Source organism: Salvelinus namaycush, chromosome 5 (assembly GCF_016432855.1).
Source record: "Salvelinus namaycush isolate Seneca chromosome 5, SaNama_1.0, whole genome shotgun sequence".
Lineage (NCBI taxonomy): Eukaryota > Metazoa > Chordata > Actinopteri > Salmoniformes > Salmonidae > Salvelinus > Salvelinus namaycush.
This window is the reverse complement of record NC_052311.1, coordinates 64,400,131-64,413,714: the sequence shown is the minus strand read 5'-3', so window position 1 is coordinate 64,413,714 and position 13,584 is coordinate 64,400,131. Positions and strand designations below refer to the sequence as shown.

The 13,584-nt window shown below is 44.8% G+C and overlaps 1 protein-coding gene across 3 annotated transcripts in view; it reads left to right on the top strand.

Annotated features, from left to right (window-relative positions):
• Positions 1-13,584, top strand: part of LOC120048713 (chromodomain-helicase-DNA-binding protein 4-like) — a 38,061-nt gene that overhangs the window by 18,123 nt on the left and 6,354 nt on the right. The window contains exons 19-39 of one of the 3 annotated variants that reach the window (XM_038994878.1): positions 1,071-1,192; positions 1,427-1,600; positions 1,885-2,026; positions 2,274-2,405; positions 2,491-2,608; positions 2,762-2,886; positions 2,987-3,079; positions 3,176-3,317; positions 3,517-3,692; positions 4,443-4,620; positions 5,210-5,296; positions 9,685-9,776; positions 9,992-10,125; positions 10,230-10,374; positions 10,456-10,612; positions 10,804-10,907; positions 11,004-11,250; positions 11,342-11,398; positions 11,487-11,654; positions 11,792-11,900; positions 12,636-12,768. In XM_038994878.1, the coding sequence (XP_038850806.1) occupies positions 1,071-1,192; positions 1,427-1,600; positions 1,885-2,026; positions 2,274-2,405; positions 2,491-2,608; positions 2,762-2,886; positions 2,987-3,079; positions 3,176-3,317; positions 3,517-3,692; positions 4,443-4,620; positions 5,210-5,296; positions 9,685-9,776; positions 9,992-10,125; positions 10,230-10,374; positions 10,456-10,612; positions 10,804-10,907; positions 11,004-11,250; positions 11,342-11,398; positions 11,487-11,654; positions 11,792-11,900; positions 12,636-12,768 (2,835 nt within the window). Of the gene's footprint in view, positions 1-1,070; positions 1,193-1,426; positions 1,601-1,884; positions 2,027-2,273; positions 2,406-2,490; positions 2,609-2,761; positions 2,887-2,986; positions 3,080-3,175; positions 3,318-3,516; positions 3,693-4,442; positions 4,633-5,206; positions 5,297-9,684; positions 9,777-9,991; positions 10,126-10,229; positions 10,375-10,455; positions 10,613-10,803; positions 10,908-11,003; positions 11,251-11,341; positions 11,399-11,486; positions 11,655-11,791; positions 11,901-12,635; positions 12,769-13,584 lie in introns of all 3 variants that reach the window. The other 2 variants (XM_038994877.1, XM_038994876.1) reach the window with 2 other exon arrangements.

The following is a 13,584-nucleotide window of genomic DNA, read 5'->3' as shown; positions in this document are numbered from 1 at the left end:
AGTACCATAACCGTTATAGTCATAACCATTATAGTCATAACCAGTACCATAACCATTATAGTCATAACCAGTACCATAACCATTATAGTCATAACCATTATAGTCATAACCAGTACCATAACCATTATAGTCATAACCATTATAGTCATAACCAGTACCATAACCATTATAGTCATAACCATTGTAGTCATAACCAGTACCGTAACTATTGTAGTCATAACCAGTACCGTAACCATTATAGTCATAACCAGTACCGTAACCATTATAGTCATAACCAGTACCGTAACCATTATAGTCATAACCAGTACCGTAACCATTATAGTCATAACCAGTACCGTAACCATTATAGTCATAGTCATAACCAGTACCATAACCATTATAGTCATAACCATTAAAGTAATATCCATTATTGTCATAACCATTATACTCATAACCATTATAGTCATAACCAGTACCATAACCATTATAGTCATAACCAGTACCATAACCATTATAGTCATAACCAGTACCATAACCATTATAGTCATAACCAGTATAGTCATAACCAGTACCATAACCATTATAGCCATTACCAGTACCATAACCATTATAGTCATAACCAGTACCATAACCATTATAGTCATAACCAGTACCATAACCATTATAGACATAACCAGTACCATGACCATTATAGTCATAACCAGTACCATAACCATTATAGACATAACCAGTACCATAACCATTATAGTCATAACCAGTACCATAACCATTAAAGTCATATCCATTATAGTCATAACCATTATAGTCATAACCAGTACCATAACCATTATAGTCATAACCAGCACCATAACCATTATAGCCATAACCAGTACCATAACCACTATAATAATAAGCAGTACCATAACCATTATAGTCATAACCATTACAGTCATAACCAGTACCATAAACATTATAATATGACATATCCTTACATACTGAATACAGTGTTTATTAGTATAGTTATGGTTATAACCAGTCAAAGATGAGAGATCACCCTGTTTTGTGAAGAGGACAGCTGAAGTATAAAACGCTGTCTCTCTCTCTCTGTGTAGTTCTTTAGGATTCTGAATAACTACCCTCTCCAGCACAAGCTGCTGCTGACTGGTACACCTCTACAGAACAACCTGGAGGAACTCTTCCACCTGCTCAACTTCCTCACCCCAGTGAGATTCAAGTCAGTATGCCTACACTACTGTGTGTCTGTGTGTGTGTGTGTCTTTGTGTGTGTGTGTCTGTGTGTGTGTGTGTGTCTGTGTGTGTGTGTGTGTGTGTGTGTGTGTGTGTGTGTGTGTGTGAGTGCTGCTATTGCTTAGTGTTTTGTAGTCCTGATGTTTCTTTTTGAACAAATCCAGTAACCAAAACAATAACAAAAGTCCCCCCTCCTCTTCTCTTGCTCTCTGCTCTGCAGTAACCTAGAGGGGTTCCTGGAAGAGTTTGCTGACATCGCCAAAGAAGACCAGATCAAGAAGTTGCATGACATGCTGGGACCACACATGCTCAGGAGACTGAAGGCCGACGTCTTCAAACACATGCCCTCCAAGACAGAGCTCATCCTACGAGTGGAGCTCAGCCCCATGCAGAAGTAAGTGATGAGGAGGACGAGGGGAGGGTGGGGAGGATGGTGGTAGCAATCAAATCAAATTGGATTCGTCACGTACACAGTTTACAGCAGGTATAAAAGGTGCAGTGAAATGCTTACTTGCTATCTCCCTCAACAGTGCAGTACAATCAGTGCTAGCACATGCTAATGAGAGGAGAAGTATAGAGAATAAGGAAATAGAGGATTGAATGTCAGTAGTGTAGTGTTGCAGAAGTCTCATGTTGGCTTCTATTTATTGTTTTCTGGTATTGAATTGTGTGATGCAGGAAGTACTACAAGTTCATCTTGACGCGTAACTTTGACGCCCTGAACACCCGCGGAGGAGGAAACCAAGTGTCCCTGCTCAACGTGGTCATGGACCTCAAGAAGTGTTGCAACCACCCCTACCTCTTTCCCGGAGCCGCAATGGTACGATCCCAACCCATTCTCTGAGACGTGGGCCATACCATTGATTCGGTGCTTGAAGGAGGGCATCAATCTGTGTGTTTGTATACGAGAAAATGTTGTCTTGAATGTATATGATTTTGTTGGTTATATTTCTAAACCTAACAGACTAAACAGAATGTGTTAAGATGCTTTGATCTGGATGCAGTCTGCTTGATGATGAGCTTTAATTCATTAATTGACTGATGTTTGATTGATTGATCTCCTGCAGGAGGCGCCAAAGATTCCAAACGGAATGTACGAGGGCAGTGCCCTCACAAGGGCTTCTGGGAAACTGACTCTGCTGCAAAAGATGATGGTTAAACTCAAGGAGGGAGGACATAGAGTGCTCGTCTTCTCTCAGGTACCCACACACACACACACACACACACACACACACACACACACACACACACACACACACACTAACTGTCTCTGTCTCCTGGTAGATGACTAAGATGTTGGACCTGCTGGAGGACTTCCTGGAGAACGAGGGTTATAAGTACGAGAGGATTGATGGAAGTGTAACGGGGGGCATGAGACAGGAGGCCATCGACCGCTTCAACGGTGAGACACACACGCATGGGTTCATGGATACACTAACAACAGCACAATTGGAACACTAACTTTAACTGTGAAAAAATATGAAATGGAAGTATCTATTTGTCTTTTGTCTCCTCCCTCCCTCTTTCTCTCCCTTCTCCTCTATCTCTCTCTCAGCTCCTGGCGCCCCTCAGTTTGCCTTCCTGCTCTCTACCAGAGCGGGAGGTTTGGGCATCAATCTGGCAACCGCCGACACTGTCGTCATCTACGACTCCGACTGGAACCCCCACAACGACATCCAGGTACACACACACACACACACACACACACACACACACACACACACACACACACACACACACCCCTTCTCTTCCAATCTCTTCCCGTCTCTCTCTCTCTCAGGCATTCAGCAGAGCTCACAGGATTGGTCAGAATAAGAAGGTTATGATCTACCGCTTCGTTACCAAGGCGTCTGTGGAAGAGAGGATCACTCAGGTAAACCCAGTATACCAAGGCCTACCAGACTCATACAGAGTGGTAGGTAAAAGACAGACACTAACTCTCCTCTCATCCTCCCCTCCTCTCCTCCAGGTGGCTAAGAAGAAGATGATGTTGACCCACCTGGTGGTACGTCCTGGGCTGGGCAGTAAGACAGGTTCCATGTCCAAACAGGAGCTGGATGACATCCTCAAGTTTGGAACAGAGGAGCTGTTCAAGGACGAGCTGGGAGAGGGTGAGTCACTAACTACTAACCATAACCAGATCAGTCCACTCCAAACAGGTAGTCATTCCCGTTGTCGGGGGCCGTAATGTCCGCTGGTTTTCCTTCAAACTAACAACCTGGGAACTATGTGTGTGGCCTCTCCAGTCTTTCTTTCTTACACACTCTTTCATTGTACGCCACTCTCTTTCCTTGTCCCTTTCCGTCTCAGGGGACAACAAGGAGGATGACAGCCAGGTCATCCACTATGATGACAAGGCCATAGACAGACTGCTGGACAGGAACCAGGAGTCAGAGTCCACTGAGGACACAGAGATCCAGAGCATGAACGAGTACCTCAGCTCCTTCAAAGTGGCCCAATACGTCGTCAAGGACGAGGAGGAGGAGGTGTGTGTGTGTGAGAGATACTGTGGAAGGTGATGAACAGGAGAGATGACCCATACTTCTGAGTCTGTGTTATTACACTTGAATGTGTTTTTATACAAGTTCTTCCATCATTGCTAACCTGTGTGTGTGTGTGTGTGTGTGTGTGTGTGTGTGTGTGTGTGTGTGTGTGTGTGTGTGTGTGTGTGTGTGTGTGTGTGTGTGTGTGTGTGTGTGTGTGTGTGTGTGTGTGTGTGTGTGTGTGTATACAAGTTCTTCCATCATTGCTAACATGTGTGTGTGTTAGTTCGTATATAAGTTCTTCCATCATTGCAAACCTGTGTGTGCATGTTAGTTAGTATACAAATTCTTCCATCACTGCAAACCTGTGTGGGTGTTAGTTAGTATACGAGTTCTTCCATCATTGATAAGGTGTGTAGGTGTGTGTTAGTATACGAGTTCTTCCATCATTGCTAACCTGTGTGAGTGTTAGGTAGTATACGAGTTCTTCCATCATTGCTAACCTGTGTGGGTATGTTAGTATACGAGTTCTTCCATCATTGCTAACCTGTGTGGGTGTTAGGTAGTATACGAGTTCTTCCATCATTGCTAACCTGTGTGTGTGTGTGTGTGTTAGTATACGAGTCCTTCCATCATTGCTAACCTTTGTGGGTGTTAGGTAGTATACGGGTTCTTCCATCATTGCTAACCTGTGTGGGTGTGTTAGTATACGAGTCCTTCCATCATTGCTAACCTGTGTGTGTGTGTGTCCAGGAGGAGGAGGTGCAGCGGGAGGTGATTAAACAGGAGGAGTCAGTAGACCCAGACTACTGGGAGAAACTGCTGAGACACCACTATGAGCAGCAGCAGGAGGACCTGGCCCGTAACCTGGGAAAGGGCAAGAGGACCCGCAAGCCTGTCAACTACAACGACGGCTCTCAGGAGGAACGAGGTAGTAGACGGGGTACAGAACAGCGCTGCACAATGCAACCTTTTTTTACCTACTCTGTGTGTGTGGATGTGGACGTGTGTTTATGTGTGTGGTAGGTAGGGTGTGTGGGATAGGAGTGTGTATCTTTTGTGTTATATTGGAGCGTGTGTGTGTGTGTGTTAATGGTTTGTGTTCGTACTACATGTTTGTCTATGTCCCATCTCTGTCTTCTGTGTTTTTTAGCTGTTTCTACTAGTATTCTATGATTAAGCATGGGCATGATGTTTCCTTCCTACGGTCTCAGTACTCTCTCCTATCTGTCTCTAACAAGATTGGGGTCAATTCCAATTCAGGAAGTGAATTGGAATTCAATTCATGTTTGACAATTTCCCATTGACAAGAAAGTGACCCCAACCTTGTTAATGATTTTGGTATTGACTAGTTTAGTTTTCTTGTGAAGTTGGTTGAAGTGAATTTCTGTCTATGTGATTGTATCTGTTCTTCACTCTCTCTTCCTTCTCCCCTGAAAACAGAGGGGTCTGTGTCCTAAAACTCTCTGATTGGCTAATCCTGTCTCTTCCCCGTACCTCTCTCTCCATTCTATAAGCAGATTGGCAGGAGGATCAGTCTGACAACAACTCAGATTACTCTGTGGCCTCAGAGGAGGGAGATGAGGACTTTGATGAGCGATCAGAAGGTAACAAACACTATTGTCATGAATTCAAATTGATTACAGTGCATTCGGAAAGTATTCAGACCCCTTCATCTTTTCCCCAAAATTTTATGTTACAGCCTAATTCTAAAATGGATTAAATAAAACATTTTGCTCATCAATCTACACACAACACTCCATAATGACAAAGCGAAAACAGTTTTTTAAAAACATTTTTGCAGAAATACATTATTTACATAAGTATTCAGACCCTTTGCTATGAGACTCGAAATTGAGCTCAGGTGCATCCTATTTCCATTGATCATCCTTGAGATGTTTCTACAACTTGATTGGAGTCCACCTGTGGTAAATTCACTTGATTGGACATGATTTGGAAAGGCACACACCTGTCTATACAGTGCATTTGTAAAGTATTCAGACCCCTTCACATTTTGTTATGTTACAGCCTTATTCTAAAATTGATTAAATCGTTTTTTTCTCTCATCAATCTACACACAATACCCCATAATGACAAAGCAAAAACAGGTTTTTAGAAATTTTAGCAAATTTATATATATATATATATATATATATATATATATATATATATATATATATATATATATATAAAAAGAATGAAATATCACATTTACATAAGTATTCAGACCCTTTACTCAGTACTTTGTTGAAGCACCTTTGGCAGCGATTACAGCCTCGAGTCTTCTTGGGTATGACGCTCCAGGTTTGGCGCACCTGTATTTGGGGAGTTTCTCCCATTCTTCTCTGCAGATCCTCTCAAGCTCTGTCAGGTTGGATGGGGAGCATCGCTGCACAGCTATTTTCAGGTCTCTCCAGAGATGTTTGGTCAGGTCCGGGCTCTGGCTGGGCCACTTAAGGACATTCAGAGACTTGTCCTGAAGCCACTCCTGCATTGTCTTGGCTGTGTGTGTAACAGTATAACTTTAAACCGTCCCCTCGCCCCGACACGGGCGCGAACCAGGGACCCTCTGCACACATCAACAACTGACACCCACGAAGCATCGTTACCCATCGCTCCACAAAAGCCGCGGCCCTTGCAGAGCAAGGGGCAACACTACATCTAGGTTTCAGAGCAAGTGACGTAACTGATTGAAACGCTACTAGCGCGTACCCGCTAACTAGCTAGCCATTTCACATCCGTTACATGTGCTTAGGGTCGTTGTCTGGTTGGAAGGTCTGAGGTCCTAAGTGCTCTGGAGCAGGTTTTCATCAAGGATCTCTGTCCTTTGCTCTGTTGATTTTTCCCTCGATCCTGACTAGTCTCCCAGTCCCTGCAGCTGAAAAACATCCCCACGACATGATGTTGCACCACCATGCTTCACCGTAGGGATGGTATTGGCCAGGTGATGAGCGGACCTGGTTTCTTCCAGATGTGACGCTTGGCATTCAGGCCAAAGAGTTCAATCTTGGTTTCATCAGACCAGAGAATCTTGTTTCTTATGGTCTGAGAGTCCTTTAGGTGCCTTTTGGCAGGCTGCCATATGACTTTTACTGATGAGTGCTTCCGTCTGGCCACTCTACCATAAAGGCCAGATTTTTTTTCCATTGATGAAATTCACACAAAAATCATCCAGGACATTTATGTGTGTATGTATTATGTAAGAAAGACAATATATATTCTTTATAAAGAAGCGTTTTGGTGGCAAAACAATAATTCATACAATGTTGGTCAGAAATGTGACATGATATGGTCTGGGTTCGAACCATTGATCTATTGATTGAACGGCAGATGAGTTACCGATTGCGCCGCCGTGGTAAATAAAATATTAATGACTGCAGATTTCACCCTGAATGAGCGACTCAAAATCTTGTCATAATCGTAAATATTTCCATGCTAAACGGTAAACACATTGTCAGAAGATTAATCTGGTGATGTTCACTTGCCTCAGTTGACGTTCGCGTCACAGAACATTCAGAGCGGATTTTATTACAGCGCGACAGATACAGTAGCTACTCGCGGTTACGTTTTTCGTTATTGAGGTGTTCATTTCGATCATCCGCCCGTTTCAATTGCGACAGTCAGTGAGTGAGTGCTCTTTCAAGATCAGATATATCGAGGAGTAGCAGCAGCATCGTCTGTGAATACGATAGCTACTAATTCAATTCAATTTGAAGGGCTGTATTGGCATGAGAAACATATGTTTACATTGCCAAAGCAAGTGAAATAGATAATAAACACAAGTGAAATAAACAATATAAAATCAAAAATCAAAAGTTCCAAAGAAATAGAGACATTTCAAATGTAATAGTATGGCTACATACTGCTGTTAGCTAACTTTCGCTAATATCAGGGATGTATTCACTAGGAACAAAACGGGGAGGTACCTATCTGAGTTTTTTCAATATAAACTTTTTTTTGTGCTACATTGCAAACCGTTTTCCGTTTGCAACTGTTTGCTGAGGTGTGAACTAATTATACACACCGTTGCCTCCTTGCAATTCGTTTTTTCAGCAAGTTCACTGATGATGCAGCAACAATGTATCAATATATGTCTTTCAGACAATACAGGGTTTGAATCCCTTATCATGTCACATTTTATGGTACACTATTTCAAATAGGTCTGTCTGCAACTTGTATCTGCAATTGGTTGTAAAAATTGCAAAGGCTTGCTAAAACAACATCCGGTAGAGGTAAAATAGCACACAATTCCATGCTGTTTTGAGGGGTCATTCAATCAAAATCTCATACAGTGATGTAGGGAGTTTACCCCAACTCTATTGCAGGATGAATTGTGTGTGTGTCAGTACACATTAATATGTGTGTATTTTCTGTGTGTGGGTGTACAGTCGTGGCCAAAAGTTTTGAGAATGACACAAATATTAAAGTCTGCTGCCTCAGTTTGTATGATGGCAATTTGCATATACTCCAGAATGTTATGAAGAGTGATCAGTTGAATAGCAATTAATTGCAAAGTCCCTCTTTGTCATGCAAATGAACTGAATCCCCCCCCCAAAAAATCCGCTGCATTTCAGCCCTGCCACAAAAGGACCAGCTGACATCATGTCAGTGATTCTCTCGTTAACACAGGTGTGAGTGTTGACGAGGACAAGGCTGGAGATCACTCTGTCATGCTGATTGAGTTTGAATAACAGACTGGAAGCTTCAAAAGGAGGGTGGTGTTTGGAATCATTGTTCTTCCTCTGTCAACCATGGTTACCTGCAAGGAAACACGTGCCTTCATCATTGCTTTGCACAGAAAGGGCTTCACAGGCAAGGATATTGCTGCCAGTAAGATTGCATCTAAATCAACCATTTATCGGATCATCAAGAACTTCAAGGAGAGCGGTTCAATTGTTCTGAAGAAGGCTTCAGGGCACCCAAGAAAGTCCAGCATGCGCCAGGACCGTCTCCTAAAGTTGATTCAGCTGCGGGATCAGGGCACCACCAGTACAGAGCTTGCTCAGGAATGGCAGCAGGCAGGTGTGAGTACATCTGCATGCACAGTGAAGCAAACACTTTTGGAGGATGGCCTGGTGTCAAGAAGGGCAGCAAAGAAACCACTTCTCTCCAGGAAAAACATCAGGGATACTGATATTCTGCAAAAGGTACAGGGATTTGACTGCTGAGGACTGGGGTAAAGTCCATTTTCTCTGATGAATCCCCTTTCCGATTGTTTGTGGCATCCGGAATAAAAGCTTGTCTGGGGAAGACAAGGTGAGTGCTACCATCAGTCCTGTGTCATGGCAACAGTAAAGCATCCTGAGACCATTCATGTGTGGGGTTGCTTCTCAGCCAAGGGCGTGGGCTCACTCACAATTTTGCCTAAGAACACAGCCATGAATAAAAAATGGTACCAACACATCCTCTGAGAGAAACTTCTCCCAACCATCCAGGAACAGTTTGGTGACGAACAATGCCTTTTCCAGCATGATGGAGCACCTTGCCATAAGGCAAAAGTGACAACTAAGTGGCTCGGGGAACAAAACATTGATATTTTGGGTCCATGGCCAGGAAACTCCCCAGACCTTAATCCCATTGAGAACTTGTGGTCAATCCTCAAGAGGCGGGTGGACAAACAAAAACACACAAATTCTGACAAACTCCAAGCATTGATTATGCAAGAATGGGCTGCCATCAGTCAGGATGTGGCCCAGAAGTTAATTGACAGCATGCCAGGGCGAAGGCGAATTGCAGAAAAAGAAGGGTCAACACGGCAAATATTGACTCTTTGCATCAACTTCATGTAATTGTCAATAAAAGCCTTTGACACTTATGAAATGCTTGTAATTATACTTCAGTATTCCGTAGTAACATCTGACAAAAATATCTAAAGACACTGAGGCAGCAGACTTTGTGAAAATTTATATTTGTGTCATTCTCAAAACTTTTGGCCACGACTGTAGTGTGTGTGTGAGACTAACATGACATGACCTGTGTTTCTCCCTCCAACCAGCCAACTCCCGCAGGCCAAGCCGCAAGGGGCTGAGGAACGAAAGGGACAAACCGCTGCCCCCCCTGTTGGCCAGAGTGGGAGGCAACATTGAGGTCAGACTGCAGCTCCTATCAGTCTCTCTCACTGTCTGTCACTCAAAAGAAAAATCGACATTGTTCTCTTCATATCTTCCTCTACAAGCAGTCTTTTCTTTCGCCATGTCTACTTCTGCCTGCACATTTTCCTCTCTCTCTTTACCACTTGTCTTTTGTCTCTTTCAGTGTGTATGTTGCTCTAACCCCCCCCCTCCCCTCTCTCTCTCTCTCAGGTGTTGGGCTTCAATGCGCGCCAGAGGAAGGCATTCCTGAATGCAGTGATGCGCTATGGGATGCCTCCTCAGGATGCCTTCACCACCCAGTGGCTGGTCAGAGACCTCAGGGGGAAGTCTGAGAAAGAGTTCAAGTGAGTCTGTGTGTTAATGTCTATGGTCTATCTATTTGTGTGTGTGCAGTCTTTATGTGTGTGTTCCCAGGGGTCCGTATAACAATATTCTCTCTCCCTCTCAGGGCGTATGTCTCTCTCTTCATGCGTCATCTCTGTGAGCCGGGGGCTGACGGAGCGGAGACCTTCGCTGACGGAGTTCCACGGGAGGGGTTGTCACGACAACATGTCCTTACTCGCATCGGCGTGATGTCATTGATCAGGAAGAAAGTAAGCAATGTGTTATCAATTGATCATTTGTTGTTTTGTTTTCATTTAATTGATGTATGTATTGATTGTATTGATGTCCAGGTGCAGGAGTTTGAGCATGTGAACGGCCAGTGGTCCATGCCCTGGATGATGGAGCTGGAGGAGAACAGGAGGCTGGCAGCCATCGCTGCTGGAGAGGACGTCAAAACACCTTCTACTGGAACCCCCGCTGACACACAGCCCAACACCCCCGCCCCAGGTACACACACACACACACACACACACACACACACACACACACACACACACACACACACACACACACACACACACACACACACACACACACACACACACACACAGACAGCCCAACATCCCCACCCCAGGTACAAACACAGTAAAATGGAAATATACTCAATCATTCTCTCACGCTCTCTCTGTCGCTAACAGAGGACCTCACTAAGTCTGAAGACACTGGCAAGGAGACGGAGGTAAAGAAGGAGGGAGAGGTAGAAAAGGACGGCAGGGTGCACAGCAAGACAGAAGACCCAGAGGTGAACATTCTTTATTACATTATACTGCACCCTCCGCTCAGATTGTGATGTCATCCCAACACTACCTGAATCTTCACCCCTTTTTCCTCCTCACAGATTATTGAAATCCCAGACGAGATGGAAAAACGCTCTGAAAGGAAAGAGGCAGAGGGAGAGTCCTCCACCACAAAGAACGACAAAGAAAAGGACAAAGACACAGAAGAGAAGGAGAATAAAGAGACTGAAGAGAAGGAAACCAAGGAAACCCAAAAGGAGATGGTAGACGAGGTGAAGGATTCCCCCACTGAGGTCAAAGGTGAAGGGTCAGAGGCCACAGCAATGTCAGAGGAGGCCAAGCCTAAAGGTCAGTCGGGACAGTCAGGGTGACACAGATACTGTATTAAGGTCATGTCTCCTGTGGTTGTGACCCCTGACCTGTGTTCTCTCTGTTATAGTGGAGGAGAGCAAAGAGGAGAAGATGGACACCAGTTCTCCTGCACAGGACAAGAAAGGTAGGTTCTTCCGTTCCATACACACATTTATGCACACACACACACACAAACAAACATGGTGCTAACCCAGTATTCTTCCTCCCTTCAGAGCAAAAAGAGGAGAAAGATGGTTTGAAGACCGAGGAGTCTGGCAAGCTGCAGAATGGAGAGAACACTAAAGAAGGAGTGGCAGCAGCAGCGGTGAATGTGAGTGAGGAGAAGAAGAAGGCTACCAAGCAGAGGTTCATGTTCAACATCGCAGACGGAGGATTCACAGGTACACACACAGATCTAGGATCAGCTAACCCTCCCCAACTCCCTAACCTTAACTAGTAACCATTGGGGGGCAGGGGGATGCAAAACTGTCCTTTGTTCATTTTCAGTCTCTCTTAACATCTCTCTCTCTCTCTCCAGAGCTCCACTCTCTGTGGCAGAACGAGGAGAGGGCGGCGACCGTCACCAAGAAGACATTTGAGATCTGGCACCGTCGCCATGACTACTGGCTGCTGGCTGGCATCATACAGTATCCTTTCACTCTGTACCAACGTCACTCTGTACCAACGTCTCTCTGTACCAACGTCACTCTGTACCAACCTCGCTCTGTACCAACATCGCTCTGTACCAACCTCGCTCTGTACCAACATCACTCTGTACCAACCTCGCTCTGTACCAACATCACTCTGTACCAACGTCACTCTGTACCAACGTCACTCTGTACCAACGTCACTCTGTACCAACGTCAGTCTGTACCAACGTCAGTCTGTACCAACGTCTCTCTGTACCAACGTCACTCTGTGCCAACCTCGCTCTGTACCAACCTCGCTCTGTACCAACATCGATCTGTACCAACATCACTCTGTACCAACCTCGCTCTGTACCAACGTCACTCTGTACCAACGTCACTCTGTACCAACCTCACTCTGTACCAACGTCAGTCTGTACCAACCTCACTCTGTACCAACGTCTCTCTGTACCAACGTCACTCTGTGCCAACCTCACTCTGTACCAACCTCACTCTGTACCAACGTCTCTCTGTACCAACGTCACTCTGTGCCAACCTCACTCTGTACCAACGTCACTCTGCTAATCAAAGTGTGGAGGAGTAGGTTATTAGTTGGATCAGGTATGTTAGTGCAGGGATGGAACTAAAACCTATAGGACCAGGGTTGGAGACCACTACTCAGCAGGATGTCAGAGGTTTGGTGGGAGAACTGTGAATCATTATGATGTCATGACCTTTGACCGTGGCACCTCTCAGACACGGTTACGCTCGCTGGCAGGATGTGCAGAGCGATGTGAAATATGCTATCCTCAACGAGCCCTTCAAGGGGGAGATGAGCAGAGGAAACTTCCTGGAGATCAAGAACAAGTTCCTGGCCAGGAGGTTTAAGGTGCGCTGGGCTGGCGGGATGTTTCTGGCTGCTTCTGTCTATTGAACCACTCTCTGTGTTCTGTTGAGACATCCCTCTCTCCCACTCTCTTCCTTTCTGTTAATCACTCTGTTTACCTCTTCCCTCTCTCCCACTCTCTTCCTTTCTGTTAATCACTCTGTTTACCTCTTCCCTCTCTCCCACTCTCTTCCTTTCTGTTAATCACTCTGTTTACCTCTTCCCTCTCTCCCACTCTCTTCATTTCTGTTAATCACTCTGTTTACCTCTTCCCTCTCTCCCACTCTCTTCCTTTCTGTTAATCACTCTGTTTACCTCTTCCCTCTCTCCCACTCTCTTCCTTTCTGTTAATCACTATGTTTACCTCTTCCCTCTCTCCCACTCTCTTCCTTTCTGTTAATCACTCTGTTTACCTCTTCCCTCTCTCCCACTCTCTTCCTTTCTGTTAATCACTCTGTTTACCTCTTCCCTCTCTCCCACTCTCTTCCTTTCTGTTAATCACTCTGTTTACCTCTTCCCTCTCTCCCACTCTCTTCCTTTCTGTTAATCACTCTGTTTACCTCTTCCCTCTCTCCCACTCTCTTCCTTTCTGTTAATCACTCTGTTTACCTCTTCCCTCTCTCCCACTCTCTTCCTTTCTGTTAATCACTCTGTTTACCTCTTCCCTCTCTCCCACTCTCTTCCTTTCTGTTAATCACTCTGTTTACCTCTTCCCTCTCTCCCACTGTCTCTTCCTTTCTGTTAATCACTATGTTTACCTCTTCCCTCTCTCCCACTCTCTTCCTTTCTGTTAATCACTATGTTTACCTCTTCCCTCTC